General features: G+C 39.5%; 1 protein-coding gene across 1 annotated transcript in view; it reads right to left on the bottom strand.

The window, feature by feature from the left end:
- Nucleotides 1–14,412: 14,412 nt before the first annotated feature.
- The window catches only part of fstl5 (follistatin-like 5), a 260,880-nt gene continuing 251,239 nt past the window's right edge, over nucleotides 14,413–24,053 (bottom strand). The window contains exon 17 of the mRNA XM_084719758.1: nucleotides 14,413–16,903. Within this exon, the coding sequence (XP_084575884.1) occupies nucleotides 16,201–16,903 (703 nt within the window). The 3' untranslated portion in view covers nucleotides 14,413–16,200. The remainder of the gene's footprint in view (nucleotides 16,904–24,053) is intronic.

The raw sequence follows: 24,053 nt of genomic DNA, 5'->3' as shown, positions 1-24,053 counted from the left end.
TCCTTGTTCAGTTCTGCAGTCTCATTCTTCACTGGAGAGCTTTACATATTGGAGGAGTCCCTCTTGGCCTAAAAACCACAGGACTTCTTCTTCTCTGTGCACTCAGACTTCCTCTCTTAACAGCTGGCTCTTTGGCTAAGAGCCGTCAAGCTGGAGAGAGCCGTGCGATGTATCCTCCCAGCAGCGATAGAGCTGCTCTCTAGAATGGTTTCCCCTGGTGCAGGATACGTCTCGCTGTGTTTGGCAGCCCAGGAGACAGGCATCACATCTGGTCCTCCGCTTGGCAGCGGCAGGCAGCTAGAAGTAAATTCTCCTAATGACGACCGGCTGGCCGACGGCCCGATCTGATGCGGCCTGGGCGTGAAGCTGGCCTCCTGCTCTAATGGAGAGAGAAATCTAAAGATGGGACCTTCATGATTTGTGAAATGGTGAACCTGTTTTAGGGGTTTTCACTCAGTGCCTGGATGGAAATAAGGCATGTTTGAGACAGGATATGTTGCTGCATGTTTCACTGTGTTGTCTGACATTTCACTCTGCGTGACCTTGGAGAAAACAACCAGCAGTGTGGTCTGAAGGCTGTTTTGTCCCAGCAGACAGTCAGTCAAACAGATGATAGATGATAAATGTCCACACTGGACCGTTAATGATTGATACAAAAAAAAAACAAAAAACAGATTCATTCAGATATTTACTCTTTTTAAGTAGGAGAAATCAGTTCTTATACTGTATATTCTTTCTTTTTGTTTTGACGTGAACTTATTTTGTCAGAATTGTTAGTTTTAGTTTATTTTATGTGTTTTTCTGCTGGGAAAGCACCCCCTACATTGGCGGTCCCCATTAGGCGTGAATTTCTGGTACTGACTGATGATTCTGGTACTGTAGTTTAATTGGTGAAGACAGACCCCCATCAATAATTTATGATATCGCTTCAATTTTGATGCAATATTTTAGTGACTTTGTTTCTAGATTTTGTGACTTTTAAGACCCCTTTAGCAACGTTTTTTTAGCTGCAAGCAGCTCTATAGGTCAGTCAGTCCACAGAAATTCCCAACCCTTTGGTGTCGGCTTGGGCAGTATCTACTTTTTCATACCTTTCTGACATTTTACCGGGTTACATTGCGTTATGGCAGTATTTGTGTACAACTTGTGTAAAAATGCTCAACTCGACTGTGCTCCGCTGTACTTAGTCCTCCTTTAACATAGGAGGAGCTGATTGTCATAGCAACCCTCTTCCTGCAGCTGGGAAATAACACACACAGGAGCTTTGCTTTGTTCTGAAAAGCTGCAGTTGTTATTCACTGACAAACTAAAACCTATACTTAACAGTGACATCGCTGCTCAACCTTTCCCACCACTCAGTGCACATTAGTCTGCCTACTCTCATATTCACTAAAGTTACACACTGCACAAATACGCTACTCTGACCAGGTAGAGGTCTGTATTGTTTACTGGTTCACCTTTATCTTTGGGACTAAATCCAGAATACTCTCAGGGCAAAGGCTTTTTTCTTCTTTACTGCTACATCCTGTAACTTTATCCCTCAGACACCATGTAGTGCAGAGACTGACCCCTGGTGCAGTGCACTGCGCATTACAATAGAGCACCTCCCTGTCACTTTGAAAGGAAGGCATTGAAAATCATACCATCAGGGTTTCTCAGTAATCCTACTTTGGCCACAGCTTTCACCCTAGGAGGCTGACATTTACAGTGGAGGTCAAGTGTGTCTGTGTTTCAACTTTGATGAACTTTAAGGGGTGGAGTTAACAGCCTCAGCCAATAGAAAAAACGTTTCCCTTGGGAGGCAATGTGACTGGGCATTGACTGTTCATGCCAATTGGCAAAAGGGGGTGTGGTAGTGGGAGCGGCTAACAACTTCTAAACACATTCACGAAACATGACCAAACTAATGAATCATTAGTCGTAGAGTCTTCTAGTAGGCAGTGTTGCATTCAGCAGAGCGTTCCTATAGTTCCAAACTTTTGCCACTTTTTGCTCCTTTCACACCTCATAACCTGCTTGTTTTAGGCACTTGTGGGAGTCGTCATTGGTGAAACTTTGCCTCACGCTCTGTACTTTAGCCACGCCCCCTTTCATAAGACAAACTTGTTTGTTGTTGAAACTTGCTGTGAGTCTTTAATAGGTCCAGATGCGGTGATGGTAAATGACCAGTTAAAGCTAGCTGGACCCCCTTTCTTTGTACAATGTTGGACAAATTCACCACGTGGTATGCGGGAGCTGCTGATGACTCAGCAGGTGTTATAATAACATGAGCAGACATTTAGTGGTAATTAGCGCTGATGTCAGCAAGTTAGACTGACTAGCTTAGCATATTAGCTTCCTTTTTGTGAGTGAAACAAACTTTTAGAACAATAGGTCCTTCCAAAAGTTGACGTCTTGAATTGCTGAGGATACATAATTGAAGGTGTGTGTGCTTGTTGAGAAAGGGCAAAAATCATGTTGTGTGAACGTTCATTGATTATACATGACTAAAATTTGCCCCGGGCAGCTTCTTACTACTGAAGCCACCATCCCATCTCGTAGCAAAGGCAGCTTTAAAACATCAGTCAGCACCCACCAGGAGGCCTGGAGCTTTGCTGCTCTGTTGCCGTCTCTACAAACACATCTTAAAACAGTCGTATCCTCTTTGGAAAAAATGGAAAAATATGCACCATAGCTGCAGCATTACAGTTTCTATTTCCTCGCACAAGAAATGAAGGAGAATTCAAATCTCATTTCAACTTTAGAGCATGTCAAGAGTTACTTTTCTGCTAATATATACCTGTTATAACATATGACAGCACCATCATCTTGTTTGTAAAATAAAGATTTGAGTTTGATAATTAGTATGAGCAGCAATATCCTTCATTTCTGAATAAACAAAAAGTTTCATGTCTTCAAAAGAACATCTAACATCAAAGACACTGCTTAAAAACATCAGAGCAAACAAATCAAACAGATGCTTAGCGATGTACTAGCATATGGACAGCTAACATATATCACCCCCACCGACGTCTCAGCTGGATCTCACTCACACTGTTATATACTGCTGCTGTAGTCACAAGTCTGCAGTGATGAGATACACAAGCACAATGTAGTCGTTTTTCATGAATGCGCTGCAGAGCTCGCTCAGAGAAATCTGATGGTCATTTCACGCCTTTTTGAAAGCTCAAGAACCACACCCCTGTTTCTCTCTAAGTAGTTCAGGGAAAAGTTAGAGTGCAACTGCAGGGCTAACTTTCTGTGTTTGTTAGCAGACTGTTCAAAGGCTCCCTGTTCAAAGGAGTCCGGACAGATGTTAGGCGAAAGAAAAGGATAGAGACTTAATTTGAAGTTGTTCTGGATCTTAAACCCCGAGGTTTACACCAAAGACATAATCACTGTTAAATGAGCTCTGAATTCATATTTCTACTCTCGTAGTGTTTCACGACATAGTTTCTTTGTCACAGATATATTAGGGGAAGAAAAAGACTTGAAACACGCAAAAGGAAAAATATTTTAATAATTTTTAATGTAGTTTTTCAAGTAAAAATGCCAGAAATGTGAATGTTCCAGCTTCTTAAATGTGGGGATTCGCTGCTTTTAATAGGCTTAAATCATAGTGAAGTGAATACTTGGGGGGGGGGGGGGGGGGGGGGTTGGGGGGGGGTTGGACAGAGTTATCCAGAGCAAAAAGGAAAGAAGAAATTGTCATATATATTTTTCCCTACACTTCTGTTGTTTTACATACCAGTTAATCAAGAAAATAGAATGATATTGGCAGATTAATTTAATAAATAAAAAACAATCATGTGATGCAGCCCTATAATACATTAAATGAATATCATTCAAAATTAAAATAAAACATTGGGCAGGGTTTAACAATATATTTTTTAGTCACCTTGAGGATTATGAGTATGTTTGACAAGTAGTTTGATGGTGTCATGAAGTAGCGTGGGATCATGGGAGTTGTCTTCTTTAATAAACAACCACCAGATCCAAATCTATCTGACATGAATCCGTCATGTTCACAGACGAATTACGTATTAAAGTTTTACTAACGTTATGTTTAATCACGTCCACTGAGTTCCTTCCTCTTTGATGTGTCTGAAGTCTGCTGTGTTTCCCCTGAAGCTGAGGCAGCTAGAGGCTCGTAGGACAGATGCTGTTAGCTTGAATAAAGTTACGGGTGTTTGAGGATTGTTAGAAAACATTTGGGATGATGTGAGTACACAGCCCAAAAACAAAAACATATAACACAGATCTAGATCTATAACAGATCTAGTGACATTTTAATGTTGAAATGTTACATATAATATTTCATAATCATAACAGGGCTGCAGATAATAACTTTTATTATCATATAATTTACAGATTAAATGATAATTTATGTGGTCTGTGAAATGTCACCAAATTGTGACAAATGTCCAGAACAACTTCCCAGGGCCCAGGGTGACTTTGAAAATATCTTATTTCATGGATTGGTTGAATTCCTGATTCTGACTTAGCAGAAACAATAAAATCATTTTAAAACAAATAAAATAATTTTGAAACAAATATTAGTGTAAAGTGATTGATTGTTCAGTAATTAGCTGTGTAATAATTAAGATAACGTACAGGAAGAGGATTATTATTGCAAAATAAACCCCATTAGAGTGATTCAAGACCCCCCACATCACCCTGTTGGGGTTTATTTCACAATAATGAACTGCTCACTGTACATTATCCCATAAATATTTTATGTAACCAGGAGTCCATAACCCAAAAGATATATTTTTATACCATCATATAAGAAAAACAGGAAATAGTCAAATTTTTGAGAAGCTGCAACTAATGGATTTTTGCCATTAAGATTTCTCTGTAAACATATGGAATAATTTCAGTACACAACAAAATATATAGCATGTCAAGCACTTTTAGACATTTTGATGCAGAAATGTCAAATACAGCTTTAAGTAGTTATTTCATGGGGCGGCTCTATAGCTTAGTTGATAGAGCGTCCGCCCCATGTACTGAGGCTGCTAGTCCTCTGCAGCGGTCGCTGGTTCGACTCCCCCGTGCGGCTCTTTGCTGCATGTCATCCCCCCTCTCTTCACCCTGTTTCCTGTCTGCTCTTCAGCTGTTCTATCCAATAAAGGCAAAACAAAAAAAAAGCCCAAAGCGGTTATTTCATTATGAAAATAATTTGACTAATCACTACAGCTCTTACCGTCACAGTGAATGTGATCGGCCAGTCAGATTTGCTCCATGATGCTGCAGCATCCTGAGCATCAAAGGATAATGTGTTTAAGAGATTTGAGGAGGCTGAACCTGTTGATGCCTCCTCAAACACAGAAAATAAAATTAAGATGGGATTTTCTTTTATATCCTCTGGTATATGGAAGAGCAAAACAGAGAGACAGTTGTGTGTGCTGTCAGTTTTGGATAGCAGATAGTTAATCTTGCAGGGCTCGGGTTAAATTATATGGTTGAGAATCAGAACAGTATAGATTACTGTCCCTAATTCACTGAAGCCAGTATAGGATGACACAAATGAACACAGTGCTGTTTGTGAATTTTTGGTCTGACAACACCAGTCTTGAACTCCTTGCTTGGACAAAATGTGTCAGGAAATGTGTAAAAACCGCTGAGAACGACACATTGTTGATAAATCTGAGAATTTTCCCTCCCCGCTCAGGTCGACCTTGAGGAGCCGTCCCTCTGCTGCCTTTTCGCAGCACACTGAACAGCAAAAGGACAGACAAGGTGCATGCTAAGCGGAGGTGGTGGCTCCTGTCATGGTCGACCTGGGCGCTATCAGGACGGGATCAGTCGGCTGTGTCTGGATGACAGGCTTCTGCCCGTGTCTCCGTCACTGCTGAGTGTCCACAGGCGTCCTTCGGCCTCTGTGTCATGGCAGCCAGCTCAGCATGACAATAGGACAACTAAAGAGGACGAGGCTTCTGCTGTCAGCATCTTAAACCACATCCTGGGGCTGCTGCCATCACCATATGTCCAAGAGTTTGCACATGAACAGCTGACCTCCAAATGGATGTAAACATTAAAAAATGATAACAAGGAATCATATGATTTTTCCAGCATTAAGATGGGGTGATGTGTTTAAAATTTTCAAACCGACCATTGTAAGCACATCAATTGGTGATTGGTGATATCTTTGTCCCCTTTCCCACCTCCTCCTGTCCTCTCGAGTCTCAGCTGGAAGATGTGTGTAACTAAGACGAGCTTAATTGGCTCATTACCTTCTCATAAAACAAACTTAATTCAAACTTCACAGAAGAACTCACCTGTAACCATCTTTGTTAGTCTGTCCACTCTTCCAACAATCACCAACTCTGGTTTGGTCAAATTAAATCCATAATTGACTGAGTGAAAAGAGTGCAAAGAGTCTGAAGAGCTGTTTTCCTGTCACTCCCCACACATCTCAGCGCTCTCATGGTCCAGCTGAGTGGGTGTGTACTGAGCTGCTGCATGAGAGTGGGCTGTCACTCTGCAGACTATTACAGTAGCAAAATAAAATGACAAATATCACCCCAGAAACTGGCCAAAAAAAAAAAAAACAGCCGGCGGTGGATTCCGCTCATCGTCGATGGGTGATATATTCGTCCAATCACCCAACCCTATTCAGCATCTACAGTCAGCGTTATCCATTGACTTAAAATGTGAGTGGTTATGATTAACCACTGGCTTAATGTGTGAAATGATAATAACTGTAAGCATTCATTGATTCGTTTATCAACAGAAATGCACGTCAGCAGCTGAGTTTAAAGTGCTAAACAGTTAATAAATGAATTGTTCTGGCAGTCAACATAAAGTTAATTGTGTTTATTGTCATCATAAAGGTGGACTTTTCATTTGGATGTCCAGTCAGTGTTGATGGTAAATACAAAGTTATAACACGGTACTATGGGCATGGGCATCAGAATCTCACCTGGTACATGTAGGAATTCCTGTACAACTTCGCGAGCAGGAGAACTCAGCTTTCTTGTTCAATATAGCAGCACTGAGGAATTGCTTCAACTGACTACATGTACTGTAAACCAGAGGTTCCCAACCTTTTGTTCCTCTGAGCTCCCCCTACTGCAGGAAATCTGAGCAGCCCTCTTTCATTGTTGAGTTTCTTTTTAACATCTAGTGGGAAAAATGTTTGACACAAAACCTGTGCCACAGAATTCCAGCAAAATTTCTGCAGAGTTTCTATAGATTTTCTGCTGATTTTAAATAAAATGCTGCTTGGTAATATTATCACACACAGAGTTTATTCATTAATTTTTTTGTATATGTCTGTCTCTAATTTTTCCTTAAGCGCCAAGAAGGTCAGAGTTCTCTTTCTTCCTTTAAAAGAGATACTTGGTAAATTTATGCAAAATTTTATATGATATTGACGATGAGAGCATGAATTCTGCTTCGTGTTTAGTGTTATTTACCAAATGATAACATGCTAATATGGTAACCTAAGATCCTGATCATGGTTAACACTACCTGCTTCACATCAGCATGTTGGCATTATTCACATTAGCCATTGTGAGGGGGGGGGCATAGATGACCAGGGGAGAAATAAATAGTTCAACAAAGTTAAATGAATATGATTTATGTAGAGAAAATACACAAACAAGAGCTTGCTGATTCTACCATGCTGGCCTTTATTTCACTAACATTCAACTTGGATTCTGTTTTTATCAGTTGCCTCCTCAATTATCATTAATGATGAATAATAATTGTAGGCTGGGGACATTTTTCTGGCTTCTGAAGGGGGGCACGCTAGAAAAAGCAGTTTGAATTAAAGAATGTGAAGGCATCCTCTCATTTGTCAGACATATTATGAACTACAATTAAAATTTATTATACAAAAAAACCCCACAAAATCGACAGGTGAATCAATATTAAAAAATAATGACCCCACTGAAGAGCACAATTTAGACATCCTGTAATTTATCTAAGTGCATGTTTTTTAGTGCAATTAAAATCCGTCTATATTTGCATTTTGCTTACTGCACTGCTGTGACAAGTCCATTTTGCAGTTTAGGAGCGCTTCTTTCCCTGAGAGAAAATCCATTTTCTAACTGCAGCCGTCCACCACCACACAGAAGTACACTGATTATTCTGGAGGGAGGCAGAGGGAGAGAGCAGGCAGGAGAATGCTCGATGAGGACCTACAACCGGCACAAGGTGCAGCAGCACCCGTGGCCTCAATCAGTCATCAGGTTCCTCGGTATGGATGGAGCAGAGAGGTTGTGCTGTTGGCAGGCCCCGGCAACATGATTAAGGAGCCGGCGGCATGATTACGCTGCTCATCTTGTGAATGGAATAATAGAGAGAGGCAGAGTCTGGTGCTAAATTCTCCTGATGGAGGCGAGACATGAGTGTGTGGTGGGGAGGAGTCCGAGACCCTCCCATGTGACCAGGGGGAAGATAAAGGACTGACGATAGATAATTAAGGAACTGCCAGGACCTCTCTTCTATTCACATGGCTGTTTTATTAAAGGGGAATCTGTAAGGAAGAATATTAATATAAACTACCAGCCTGTGTGACTCAGAGATGAATATAAATTGGGAGCAGTGGGGGGAGGAATGCATTAGGGAGCGTTTATCAGGAGTGCAGGGGGGCATGGTGATCATCAGAACGGGCTGCACACTTTTGCACTAAAGCTTCGGCTCTGTTGATCTCTGCTGAATAACCAAACGCATGTCATCTGCTACAAAAGGCTGTCATATACACACATTTTTGGTGTTGTATAAATGTGTGTGTATGTGCAATTTATACGGCTGCACATCTGTCCATCTTATGCTTCTTTTCCCCTTTATTCTTCTACACTTTAGAATGTAAATACTGTACGTTTTACTCCCTTTACTTTTCTGTCAGCTGTAGTTATTTAGCAGATTAGACAAATTATATGATAATCTTATGAAATCTGATCCATTGTTCATTTCCACCATTTTGATCCAGCTTAAAAGGATAGTTCGGATTATTTGAAGTGGGGTTGTACGAGGTATGAATTGATAGTCGGTGTCAGTGTTACCTACAGTAGATGGCTGTCGCAGCACCCCCAGTTTGGAGAAGCAGCAGGACTACTGGTGTAAGAAGCTAAGCAATGCACTGCTGCAGACAGGGTCCACATATTTTTGCCACTTAAAAAATGTCAATTTTCTCTGCTTTCCCTTGCTGTCAGACAGCCTTTTCCAACAAGGAACAAGGAACTACGGAGCTCAAACAGACTTCTTCTGCAAAAACAGTCATTTAACTACATAGAACATGGGAGTTGCTGCCTTGATCTTTTAGTGTGCTTGTGTGATTTTAGTGTTTTTATGTTTTAGTTCAGATTCAGTCATAAAATAACACAAACAAGCACAAACAAATTGAGGCAGAAGTAGACCAGCAACTCCTGTGATAAAATGATTGATTTTGCCAGTGGAGTTTGGTTGGTTTGGAGAGAATATTTGGATTATATAATGGTGGTTTTATGTCAGAAAACAGTCTGATGAACTGTAGTCTATGGTGAGAGACAAATACCTTTTTGATCCTGTTTGAATTGTGCCATGAATTACACATAAGATGTTCATAAGTATAAAAGATATTCTTCCAAGTCGAAAGACAGTGAAGATACGTTATAAGAAAGTCCCCAGAAGTCATGTCAGCGATGTCATGATTGTCTCCCTCCAAAAGCTAACGTTAGCCACTGAAGCTATGATGTCTGTGTGTTAGTGTACCAGTCACATAACAGTGGGTCTTACTCGTTCTCTCTCTTCACGGCTGACAGAAGAGAGGAGTCGCTGATAAAACACTTCAGGTATGATCACGTTACAAAGGCCACAGCGTTGGTGTTGATGTATATTATGTGAGACAAAAAAGTAGTTCACAAGCAGCAACTAAACTACTTTCTTGAGACTGTCTTGACCCCCTAACCCTAACCCTAACTAAAGGTAGGTTTTAAATTGACAAATAACGCGTAATTTGCGGCACAGTTCAAATGGAATAAAAAAAAGTCTCTCACCATAGACTGCTGTTATTATACTAATGTTATGTTTTATGAATTTAGGTGGACGTGTCTTAGGCACTGTCTGTGTTAATTTTTGAGATTCCTGTGGGCAAAAGCGGCAGAGTTTCCATGGCCATAAGCACAAAATATCATTTTAAACTGTGAAAATGTAAACAGACTCTGTCAGACTGGATGCTTTAAATCGTTTCAAGGAGAATCTGTCCTGCTGGCAGGCATGAAGGATGACTGTATAGAAACATCTTCTTTGTGATGTCTCCTGTACTCATGCAGGCCATATAGAGGCATCAGTATTATAACTATGACTGTTTCACAATAACCTTTTCAAAACTCCTTGCAGTACACTTTTATTTATGTTATTAAGTATTTATGTTTCTATACTTTTATTTCTGTAAAGTTTGAATAGAAGACTTTTGCTGTTGTGCTACAACTGCTGCTTCCAGCACTGAGATTCAGATACTTCACCAGTTGTTTGCAAAAGAATCATTTCTCCCTTTTTTCCCCCACTTTGTAGTATTTTGCCCCATTCCTGGGTTTAGCACAGAGCGGGGGGGGGGGGGGGGGGAGTTCTGATTTTATTACGGTACAAAGACTTGCATATGCTCTCATTTATGCAGCATTTGTGCATGTCATTATTTTTTTTAAAGCTGTTAATAACCCCACAGTGTGACTTCTAGTTAATGATTTCTGTATCTTTTTGTTCTTCCTTCTGCCTTTACAATTAACCAAATAATCTTAACCCTGTTCAGACATATTTAACAGTAATTGCAGTACTTACTACCAACAGAGCCATTTTCACTCAGCAACAGGTCCAGGCACTCCATGGTGAAAAGACCAAAAATGAATCATATAGTGAACACGGTACAGAAGCAGAGAATGTGAAAACTTGTTCTGCTTTGTCGTCGACATGGCTGAATGTGGAAGGTTTTTGTTATCAGTGGAAAAGGCTTATCTGATGTAGAGGTTCTTCAGATGGAAGTACCTCTCCACATGGATTTCAAAGATAAGTGTTCGGCCTCATGCAATTTGGAGGATGCTTTTATCCAAAACACCTGACAGAACCTGCAGCCATATACATTTTAAAGATGAATAAGCCTGGAGCGGGAAAATAACATGCTGGCTGAGAGCTGTGGTGAAATACAAACATGTAGAATATTCTGTGATTTTTAGCAAAGAAAACTTGTCTGAACAAAGATCAGCCAGATGGAAATGAGATTTCATTAAAGATCCATTGGACATTTCAAGGATGTGAGTTTGATAAAAACAAAACAAAAACAAAACATAAAAAAAAATCAGTGAATAAAATTGGCTTGGCTGGGATATACACTGACCCTGTAGAAATGTTCAAAAGTATTCTTGCTATTCTTTGGTACCAAAAACATTATTTCCAGAAGAGAGATGTAGATTGATGGCAAAAACGTCATGGCGACAGAAATTACTCATGTTTGATTGGCTGGCAGGTGTTGATTACAGTATTTTACATTTTCTCTGATAAAATTTTCACAACACGGTATCAATTTGTGTAACTGTTCATGCAGTGTGTAAGTTTAATGTATTCTGTCTTGTATGAATGTGGGATTTGGCATCTGGTAATTTGTTTTCTCATTCATTCATTTTTTATCTCTGTTCTCTGTATCATCTTCATCTTTTGATGACAGTCTTTACACACCAACAGCGACACGAATGAACTACACAAAACTGTGAATATTTCAGAGGGGGAATCATGACTCACCTGACTTTTCACATCAAGCGTGACACAATTCTGTGAATAGACTATTAAGCTCCTTTTCATTCATTCATTCATTTTCTGTAACCGTTTATTCCCAAAGGGTCACGGGGGACTGCAGCCTATCCCAGCTGACATTGGGCGAGAGGCAAGGTTCACCCTGGACAAGTCGCCAGTTCATCGCAGGGCTGACACATAGACAGACAACCACTCACACTCACATTTACACCTACGGGCAATTTAGAGTCACCAATTAACCTAGCATGCATGTCTTTGGACTGTGAGAGGAAGCCGGAGAACCCAGAGAGAACCCACGCAGACACGAGGAAAACATGCAAACTCCACACAGAAAGGCCCCGCCCCAGCAAGCTGAGGGATTCAAACTCAGAACCTTCTTGCTATCAGGAACCATCACAATATAATGATATGGACTAAAATATAAGACAATATCTAGTCTCATATCACAATATTGATATAATATCCGTACATTGCCGTGGCCTGGAATTAATCTGCCTCTGCCCCATCTGTTACTTTTATATATCAGGACACACAATGTGCACAACAATCAGTGAGACAGTTATAAATCACTCATTAGTCTATATAAAGCAGTTTAAAGTTGACACCACTGTTCTTTGGATACTTGAAGCTCTTGGGTCTTTTTCTGGCATTCTTTTCTGTTTCTCAGTTCAACGCTGTCAAGTGAGCTGAGCTGTAGTTCAGTTTAAATTGAACCACTGACTTCCTGTGTCTGGTTACATAAAACCTCTGAGGCCACGTTTCCTCTTAAATGTTCATCTAAAGATGTCTTAGTGAAAAAGGAGCCGCATAAAATCACCACAGTGATTTCCTTAAGATGTTGTGAGGGAAAGCCTTTTAATCTAATCTTAACTCTATGCTCTTAGCGATGTAAATGACTTATTCCCTTATGTGTTGTTAGAGGGTCCTCAGTTTTAAGAGATCCATAACAGTCCCTTAAAACTGAACTGGTTTGTGAAACTTAAACAATGATCGCATTTATAGTGAGGAGGAGATATCAAGACACATTTTTCAGGACAGGGAAAACCCACTGGACACTATGAGGGGATGTGGGGCTGCAACAAATGATTATTTTCATTGTCAATTAATCCATTGATTATTTTCTCAATTAATTGATTAGTTATTTGGACTATAAAATCTCAGAAAATGTTGACAAATGTTGATCCCAAAGCCCAAGATTACGTCCTCAAATGTCTTTTTGCCCACAACCCAGAGATACTTAGTTTACTGTCATAAAGGAATAAAGAAAGCAGAACATATTCACATTTAAGAAGCTGATATCTTTTTTCTTACTCAAACTGATTAACTGATAATTATAATAGCTGGCAGAGCATTCACCCCATTTACTGAGGCTGAGTCCTCTGCAGCGGCTGTGGGTTTGACTCTCGCCTACGGCCTTTTTCTGCACGTCATTCCTCCATTATCTCCCCCCCTTTCCTGTCATATCTTCAGCTGTTCTATCATGAATGGCAGAGAAAAACCAAGAAGATATATAAAAAAAAAAAGGTGACAACTAATTAATTAATCAATGAATCGTTGCAGCTCTACAGCAGTGCTCAACTTGTTACAGAGAGAGGATGGATTTATATATTTACATCAGCTATTGTTTTATTGAAACTCACCAGTTTTTGTTTTTGCGATCTGCTTTCTTGTTGATCCAGTAATATTTTCAGATATTTTCATGACTTCATCTAGGCAACAGTTTCTTTCACACCAGATTTCTCACTTTTATTTTGTCAGTTACTTCTTGCCACATCATCTGCTTGTGTGTATTTATTATAGCTGCTGTTTAAATTTACTCTGGATCACGTACGTTCGCTTTCCATATTCTTCGGGGAGAATAACATTCTCACGTTCTGTCCAGTTTGACTTTTTGTCGTTGTTGTTGTCATCCATTTTGGAAAAGCTAGCAAACAACTGACAATAATGTTGTTGAGTCAAAGCATGATGTGAGTGAAGTGTAACCATGGTAACTGAGGCTACAGTGCTGTCTTATACCAGCTTTAGTCTAAACATAAGGCTTTATGCACCTCTCCTCAGTGAACCACTTTAGGGAAACATTTTGCTTAAGGGACAAACTTAGGTTTGAAACTTAAGGCGGTTCAATCAACTGAGCACTGATTTTGATAAGGTGCCTCGCAAGCTCCCAGAAATCCCCAAATTTCTTCCCAGCTCACAGCTGAGCTGTAAAATATCAAAATATAATTATATAAGGAAGTGTAAATTTAATAGCGGTGGAGATTTTTCATTTAGCCTTCAGGCAGTTCAATCATGTGCATGTCAATCACATTTTCCAAGAAGTGCAGAATATCACAGGCTCTCCTTCTCAAAGAAAATTTAAATAATTTGAATGTATTTGACATGAGCTGACAACATAACAAGTTTCTCCAACTCATGTTGCTCTGCTTCCCTGATAATAATTCGGTCTTCTTTCCTTTCAGTCACAGCCCTGCAATTGTATTTTCTTTCTTTGCTAATTATAATGATACGTTATACTGCATGCCTTGCTGCAAGATAAATATACCCAGAGGGACAACAGAGTCTTGACCTTGTTCTTGCAGCATAATAATTGGCAACAGGCTGCTTCAGTTCCTAAAGGAAACTTGTCAATACGTGATTGTCTGTGTACCAGCATCTACAGTATAAAAGCTTGTTTTAATGAGGAAAAGAGACGATATTAGATTTGTTTTTCATGGTCTAGATTTTATTGTTGGGTAAAATGACAAGCGTGTTTTCTCTATATAAATAACAATCACATGAAAGAACATACAAGACATGGCTATATGGAGGTGAAAGCGGTGTTTGTGATCACAATGTGCTTGGAGTACAGGATGTGGATAATGCCAGCTGTGTGTTTGTTTTCATTTCTTAAAAAGGAGTGTGATTACTGGCTCAGAAAATGAACAGAACCCGCGTGAATCTGTACATCGATGGGAAAACTAATGGACTCACAGTCGGCCACTATGTACAGAACATAAATAGAGAGAAAGGTCAGAGGTCGTCATCAGCAGTACAGTCGGGTTTTAAAGTTGGGAAAACAACATGTGACGGGGAGAAGAAAAGGATTCAAATTAAATTAAAATTAAAATATATACGAGATAACAGGAAAGACAGAATGACTTTATATAATCTGTACACATCAAAAGTCTGTACTAAATTTGAGATACAGTTGCCCATTGTGATTCACAGAGTCATAGAGTGCCAGGGTGAAAATGCATAGAAATGTGTCCAGCTAGGTTTCATTGACTTGCCAGCTATGTATCTACTGCAGGAGCATTCAAAGACAAGTTGTTTGTCATATTCAAAGCTTTTCCTTAAAGACCTTCTACACAATACAACCACAACTACCCAAACTCCCCAGTGAGCTAGCTCATCATTACTTTCACATTAAAACATCCACTTGAAACATGCTGTCAAGCAGAGCAGACAATGCACGTTTTTCACAGTTCATTCTATTATACTCTTAGAGAGGCTTTTCTTTTCTCTCCTTTTGGTCCAGGGGATATTGAAGTTATGATAGGATTTTCATCACGCACGGGTGCTCTATTGACTCATTGCTAAGGAACATTTTAAATTTCACAATGTGTAGTGTATAAAGCTGGTACAATTTAACTAACATCGCCACCGACTTTCATTTTTCTGCTTTGGACTAAAAAAGGAAAAAAAATTATATATATATTTCAAAACCTTCCAACGCTGGTTATAATTTCGGATCAAAGGTTACAGATCACACTACCATAATGAAAACGCTCAGTCTCTCAGTCTGCACTTCAAACAGGATGGGATCACAGCAAGGGCTCATTTTAATTAGACTGAGTCGGCTGCGTTGGATGGACAGATAGACGAGAGCGGTGGAATTGTGAGGAACCACACTCACCATGGATGGAGGGGTCAAAGAAAGAGGTGTAGTCTGCAGTCACGCTGGGAATAATTACGCTAATTCCTCTGATGGAGGGGAATTTTCCTTGAAGGCACAGGAAAAAAGTTGGGGATGGGTAAACTTAAATTACAAGAGTTAATCCGGACATGTACAGTGTATATATATATATTAATTTCTGCCAATTCACTTAAATATTAGTTTTGTTTAGAGATTATCTACAGCATTCCCACACACTGAATACAACCGATTGTGAATAATAACGCAAAGTTGCACATATTTACGGACTCATACCAATTTTCCTGAAAAATATTACCAGCAAGCAACTTTATGTTGACTTTAACATGAACCACCCAGTGGAAAGAAAGATTTTAACTTGGCTTTAAGACAATATCAATCAATTACTCCTTCTCATGTATTTTTCTTTTTGGATGACAGTCCCTCATCCAATGGATTTACAAATGGTCAATTTGGTTTTCTGAATCTGTGGTTTTCACTATTGCGCTCCCTCAAAATTAAAAAATCTGCAACAGAATTCAGTGCAACAGTACCTTTTGAGGAAAAGAAAGCTCATTGGGTCTTGATGTTACAACCTAAGACTCCCCAACCCACACCACCACGTTGCCTTTGAGGACGTCGGTGATCTCACAGTTGAGCTTGTTGAGCCGTCCATCCAGGATGAAGAGGGACTCTCTGGACGGGGTCATGAGATACTGTCCGAACAGTCCGCTGCCCGCCATTACCCTGTTCCTACTGCTCCAGGGCCACTCGAATGACTTGGTGGCCTCTTTCAAGCTCTTGATCATCTTGACTTTGCCGGTGCTCAGCTCCACAAACAGAGCGTCAGTTTGACGGCCGGAGCTGCCGAACACGTTGTACTGGTGGACCTCTGTGAAGGAGCGCTGGAAGGCCAGATCGGACAGGTGAAGGTTAGTGTGGATGTCAAAGGGCTCCTGAATCTCTCCCCGCTCTGAAATCATCTGGATTCTCATCAGGCCGTCGCCGTCGTCAACGGTGACCAAGTAGTGGCCGTCTGGAGACACGTAGGGAGTGCCGGTGACGTCACGGTTCTGACCGATCACGCTATCGGTCACACTGTCCAAGATGAGCTGGGGCTGTGTGGCACCGGTGGAGTCAGGCCTGCAGTTGACAAAGTAGTAGCCTCCGAGATGAGTGTAGGCAACAGACTTGGGGATGCAGTTATACTCCCGTAAGCTGATGTTTTTCACATATGACGTCGTCTCCAGGTCGATCTTGTGGAGAAAAGGCTCATTTCGATGAAGGATGAGGCCAAATCTGTAAAGAAAAACAAAGAGAAAGATTAAATCAATAACACATTTTGTCTTCTTGTAAACCCCAACTTGTGACAGATGAGATGGTTAAGTCGGTCAGTTGGTCCATCACTTTGGTCGCGGCTGCTAAACAACTATTGGATGGTTTGCTATCAGATTCTGTGCCAACATTCATGCTATTAAAAGTAGAAGATACCTACTGAGTTAAGTTACTTATATCTAGCTCCACCAGCAAATTTCTACTCATCCAGTGGAAATTATCTACAACCTAGATTCTCAGGTACATGTACCACTGTTGATATGCAAGTTTCCACAAGTGTTACGTGGAGATATGGCATTAATATTTTTACTGTATTAAACTGTATTAAAATAGTACACAATTACAATTGAAAATACACAAGTAAACAAATAACTGAAATGTAATTTAAAACATTGCTGAGTAGAATAGGCTTATGCTACTGTATTTTAATTTTGGACATATCGTGGCAGTTGGAGAGGTCAGTGTGATGATAATGATGGTCAGATCATGTATCTCAATTACTTTGGGTTTTTGGTGGAGTGCCTTAGCAACTCTTGGTGGGATTGCCATGAAATGTGGTTCAGACAGTCATGCCTGCCTTAAGAGGAGTGGAAATAATAACCCTGGTGATCTCTATGTGTTTAGGAATCACCATGGTTATTATTCCATTCCTGGCAGCAGCATCAGGTTATATTTTTAACTTATCCAGTACTCACATTCAGGGCCTTTTGCCCTATTTCAACTGTTATTCTTGCGGGGCAGCTGTTGCCAGTTATGTGAATTTAATGTATCACAAATGATACTTTGATTGTGGACAAAGATTGTACAAAAAGCTGCACCTGCGTCATCTGAGCTACATTTCCTGTGCCGTTGTAGAGGTAGCCTGTTAGTTCTGTTATATAAAGTGAAAGTTTTTAAAACTTAATAGGTGAACTGGGCATTTGGCACACCAGTCTTGTCAGATGCCATCTTTTGACAGCGTATTACCTAAAGAAGATAAAAAAAAAAAAAAAAAAAAGATTTTTGCCACCTAAGAAAGGCCCATCCAAATCAATCAGTCTGTCAAGTGTACAAGAGCTGCTACAATTAATCAGTTATTGATCGACCACCAACTCTTTTGATAATCAGTTTTTATGTTCATTAAAAAATGTCTTTAGGTTTATGGCCAATTTGGGAAACAGTGATCAACACTGGTTAAAATTTTCTGACATTTTATGGACCAAACAACTGATCAGTTAATAAAAAACATAATCAACTAAATGTTAGTCGCAGCCCTAAAATCCTAGATATTTAGAATATTTTCACTTTTTGACTTTGTTGTTAGTCTTTTCTGACTGGAAAACCACAGTTTTGTAAGCCAAATACCACTGTTTCTTGCCCAATCAGACTACTTTTGGAAAACCGTTCTGTGAGGTTCCGCTGCCTCGATCAATTAGTTTGTTTGCATTATTGTGTGACTCTCGTAAATCCAAACTATCATTTTGAAACAAACAATTGACATTTTGCCTTTACAAAGCAGGTTTCTCGTCAGAAAAGGCCGCCTTACTGCGAGGTAAAGTGATGATATTTTAGATACAGCATACAAACTGAGGGCGTGTCAACCACCTTCTACTGTAGGTAATACTGACCATTGATAGGTACCTCATACAATCTCTCCTTCAAATAATCCAAACTATCCCTTTAAGTAATAAAAGTAAGGGTGTCATTTAATCATACTTGGTGTGTGAAAATGTATTTTTATTGTAAGGAATGTGTCAGTAAAGAGCGTTGATTCCTGCTCTGTGTTTCTAAGGCTGATGAATTCTCAGACAGCAGTAAAATAAAGCAGCACGATCCACATATCAAGCCAAAGTCAAACTGAAAGAAGACATGCAAATTGATTTATACTTGGTAATTATGAAAACTGAACTGGCATAATGTTAAAGACATGTTCAGGAGAAAAAAAAATGTAGCTAAGGGGCCCATTTAACCACTTCAACAGCCAAATTCTGTTCCCTGACAATCTTCATATTGGCAGAACAGCATTTCCCCCCTAATAGAATTACAGCAGTTTTATATGTGGGGGCATTGATCAGTGAAAATGGTAGTCATTAGAAAAACCCGAAGAATCTGTTAATGGCACATTACATTTTAACAGCTGAACAGGGTAGAGGGGGGATATGCATGGAGCTGACAGGCCTCAATTAAATGTGAATACCAGCTGATCGATGCCGACAGGCACTTCAATCTTGCCGTCGTTCATCATCTTTTATGCCATTTGAACACCAAGCTGTCTGTACCTGTGAACAGAAAATGGCTGTTTGAAAGCCACATAGCACATTATCATCCCTGTGGAGGGAATCATTGATCCAGAGATCATTTTGTCCACTGGGTCCAGGCACTGAGGTCATAACAGACCAGATCTTTTGGAGTATTTTTTTGTTTTTCAAATCGAGTCATGGAGAAAACACCCTCCTCCATAACTTGTGCACAGAAATTAACATATATTGTTAAATTATCTGTATTATATGTGTCATTGTCAGGTGAATAATGTACAGGTTTAGGCCATTACACACAACTAATTTATTTCAGAACCTAGTGTACAGTCGGGGGGATTTCTGGCATGTAAGAAGTTGTGATCAGCTTTCTTGCAGTTTCATTAATTGGATTTTCCATATGTGAAAAGATCTGTTATAAAATACACTGAGCCTGTTTCAACATTACTGGAGTATTTAACATTGTGTGGCTACCTGTAGTCTCGACTCAAACTGTGCTGAAAATAGATCAACCTTATTGCTCCTGTCTGTGGCTCACGGTTCTGTTTTATTTCTCTTGTTTATGTTCAAATCAGAGCTTTAAAATTTACTGGAACAGCCAGTGTACAAAACCATTCTGTGGTTTCATGTTTACATTCAGTGTGAGTGTAGAAGTTATGAATTTTGGCTGTGATGAGTAGAGTCTATAAATTTTAGGTGTTGTCAAAGATAAGGCTTTTTCAACATGGAAAAGAGATATATATCCACATATTTCTATCCAAAATCACAAAAAACGGCATCAAATCCAAGCAGCCTATTTACACCGTATTGTATTGTATTAGTTTTGCCTTGGGGTAGACGGTGTAATCAGTATAGAAAACACTTTACCCTATGGTATAATTTAGACTGTGCTGGACGTGCTGACAGGTGGAGCTGTCACTTTGCTTGACTAAAAAAGAAGCTGCCCTAAATTTATTGTCATCAGTGTTGTACAGTCAAGCTAGCATGCTGTGCTTGTGTAAAACATAGCAGTAGGGCATGGACATGGTTTGGATTTAAAAAGTCAGATGAACAGAAAACAATCTGCAATTCATGTCAGACTACAGTGGTTACAAAGGGTGGTAATAACTTATATACTTGAGAAAAGGTTTTATATTTTTTTCTGTTTCCAGATTTGCACATTAAATGTTCTTAAAATACCTCTAATGTATATGAAATATACCCTGCTACAGTTAAGAGCACTGCAAATCTGTAGCTACCCTTCCCTACCCTACGCATCTGTAGTTTACCCTTTCTGAGCTGAGATTAATGCAAAAATAGCCTCAGACATGATTGTTTGAACAAAAAGTGCTTCCAGTGCAAAAAAAAAGAAGAAAAAAAAAAAACAGAATAAAAACAGGAGCAAATGTCGACCATCGTCAGTGCTCAATATCCTAACATAACTGCTAACGCTCCATGTGCTCCTCCAGAGCTGACAACGATAATAAGAACATAATAAGACAGTTTAAATGAAATGAGCTGCCTTGATTTAGTGCACTTTTTCTGGTTTTTGGACAAAGATTTCACTTTGTCATCTTTGACGTTACTTAACAACATTTAAGTGTTAAAAAAATATAATTTAATGTTGTTTATATTTTGACTATTTTCCCCCACTGCAAAACACATCTGTCTTTATGTGTTGTTTAAACTTGGCCATCATATTGTTTAAAGGCCTTTAGATTTATTGAAACTGTCACTTTATCTTGATGTTATTCTGATGTTAATTTTTCATTTCAGTCCTTTTTTTCATGTTTAATTTACTTTATGGATCATTCTAAAAATTAGTCCTGAGAAGACTGATAAATGACTGGATGAGAACAGATCCCCCCCCCCCCTTCTTTTAATTTAACAGTTGGGAGATTGTAGGTCTCGACTTTTATGTCAAACCAGCCAAATGGCTTTTCTGTGACTTGGAAAGCCGTGTTAAATTAAAATCAAACCAAGTCCTCTGACACTAAACAGACTGGTTCCTGATCCTGTTTTGTCCCACCTGTATTAAAAAAAATAAGCCCTGAGACGTGTGAGAATTGAGAGAAAAGTCGTTCTTAAAATGTACTGTGCCGTTTAAAACTGAAAAACCATTTTCCTTCCTCATCCACTGGGACACAGAGCTGATGATTTACAGGCCAATATAACCACTGTCTGTCAAACACCGCCTGTTGAAATTGTTTTGCTATGGATTGTATTCAATATTGTGGCTGTTGTGACAGATCAATGGGTGGCGCACACATACTGTGATATATTGATAACATGCTTGGAAGCTAAAGGTCAATGGTGCATTTATCCCACAATGGAAAATAAAATTTTCACCACCAGCGAGATATTTTTTCTTGTCTGATAAATTAATAATCAGACATTGTTTGGCCTCGCTCGAATGTGAACACAGCTGGGGTGCTTCATTGGCAGACCCAGATTGCTCTCAGCCAAACTGACAGCTGCTGTTTGTCGTCTGTACCAATGATTAATGCATTAAAGATTCTCCCTGGTTCTGCACAACGGGTTGTGTTTAACTACTTATCATCTTATCTCCGTGTCAATATTTTCAGTTTGGAAGTTACTGGGCCTCAACACTTTGCACTGTAGTTCAGCTGAAGATCCTGAGGGCAAAGGCTCATGAACAGGGAGCAGAACAAAGAATGCTGCGCAGTAAAAGATATCTGTAACACAGCAATTCTTGTTCGCCTATCCTCCAGCACAAATGCATCGAATCAACATCTCGATCGGCTTGTTTTGCCAAAAGGCAGTCTGGCAGGGTACTGAAGATGTGGGTAAAAATGAGAAATAACAGCTTTTTTTTGCTGACACACAGAGTTGGCTGACTGTAAGTCGATGGTTTAACGAATGACAGCCCCCAGAAGTTCCTGTTTGCTTTATAGTAGCTGCTGAGGGAATCCCCGGTCATTAAACAATCCCCGGAAGTTGCTGAATGTATGTCGTCTGTTCACACACTGCTCATGTTGCTAAATCGACTAATCAATGCTGCGTTCCTGCCAGCAGACAAATGGCTGTGTGGGTACCAGATTAAAAAAAAAAAAAAAAAAAAAAAAAAAAAAAAAAAAAACAGAGCCACAAAGCAGCAGTTAGTTTAAACTTTCCAAGTATGTGTGATAAAAACAGCTGTCCGCATAAAAAACAACATCCATGCAAATGTAGAGACCTAAAGCTCTTTGTGTAATTCAACTGTATGCTGATAGATTCTCCTGGCAAATATACAGAAGGCTACTTCACACCACTGTAACAAGGCTGAATTATGGGTTTGTAACAAAACTACATGGAGAGCCAACAGCATTTCAACGTGCTGCTTCCATCTGCTTTCAGCTAAATGTAGTGAATCAAATAATAAATCAAGCCTCATGAAAAACACCACTGACTGAGCAGGACAAAATATTATAGACAAAAAATATTATGCAAGCCAATACAACATTATTGATAGGACTGGGTGAATGAAGTAAATATATCTTTTAAAATGAATCAATAAAGAAATAACTAAAGTTATTAACTAAAGTAGTGAGTCCAAAGTTTTTAGTTCACCAGACAAAATACAAAATAGCCTTTTTGTGTCATGTATCACATAAATAATAACTAGGGTCGTGTACCATTCACGTTCTAACCAATATGTACCAATACCGGTACCTGGAATTTGGTACTGCTACCTAATGATACCTTTTTCCAGTACTTTACTCTCTCTGCAATAACAAAAATTTCATTTCCTTAATAAAAAGTCAGTTTAAACTGATCAATTTCAACATTTTGTTTTTAATTTCAATTATTTTGTTACTTATTTAGAGCATTTTACACACCACATGAAATAAAATCCCATCCTGTCTTGTCTCAAACTGACCCTACAACTGCAGCTCGTCAGTCAGTCACCAAGGCAACCACAATGTTTATGTCATTGAGAAAACACATGGGATATATCGTCCTTGTTGTGTTGTTGTCGTCATTAGCACCACTGTGCTTCATACTATAATATTTCCCCATTGATAGTCCACAAGTGACAAATACTGGTTTCATACTAATGTTTTAAACATGCTAATAAGACTAAGATGGTAGTGAGGACTTTCAGGTGAGTACTGACTAACGCTAGCCAAATGCTAAGCTAATCAGGACACAGTAAACAGCCCAGTTATCTCCAACAACTTATCCAGTGAGCCAATTAATCACGTGAAGATGCCGATGAAGTTGTTGATGCCTCACTTAAAGTTTTGCCGTCCGTTAAGTATTAACTTGTACTGTTTAGACACTGGCTGCAGGCATGCTAATGTTAGCTGCAGCTCTTGTGGGGGTGGATTTAACTTTCAGGCAATGAAAAAGGGGCACTTTAGCCTTTAGTTACACTGTAGCTTGAGTTTGTTAAATGTGTTGCTTTTGCCAGCTTTTCATTTCACATCACATATACTGCAGCAAGTGTTGTCTGTGTGGAGTTGCGAAAAAGTTGAATCACAGTTGTGACCGCTTTTGGTTCACTGTGACTCACTCGCTCTGCTCTGTGACTGAACAAGCCGCTGCCCACTCTAACACTGCTCCCTCTCTCTTTTTCTCTGTACTCTGTGATACTCTCTCACCCAGATGCACTCCCAGGTAGCAAAATTTGACACAAGTTGATTTAATGTTAACTGGTACTCAGCAGTACTGATGAGATTCAGTTGGTGCCATTAGAAGTACTGAGTTTGTTACCAACCCTACCTGCAAAGGTGTCAGGTGGCTTCTGAAAATGACACGCCAAATGAAAAATCTACACGCATTTGGCACCTGGTGGGTGTTAATTTTAGACCCTGTTACATATCAGTTAGGTTAATGTTGGGCTAAATTATACTATAAATCAGCATGAATTTGTCAGAGACTCTTTGAAATTATTTTGT

The sequence above is a fragment of the Lutjanus erythropterus genome, chromosome 5, assembly GCF_056507025.1.
Source record: "Lutjanus erythropterus isolate fLutEry1 chromosome 5, fLutEry1.hap2, whole genome shotgun sequence".
Classification (NCBI taxonomy): Eukaryota; Metazoa; Chordata; class Actinopteri; order Lutjaniformes; family Lutjanidae; genus Lutjanus; species Lutjanus erythropterus.
This window is presented reverse-complemented; position numbering and strand designations above follow the sequence as displayed.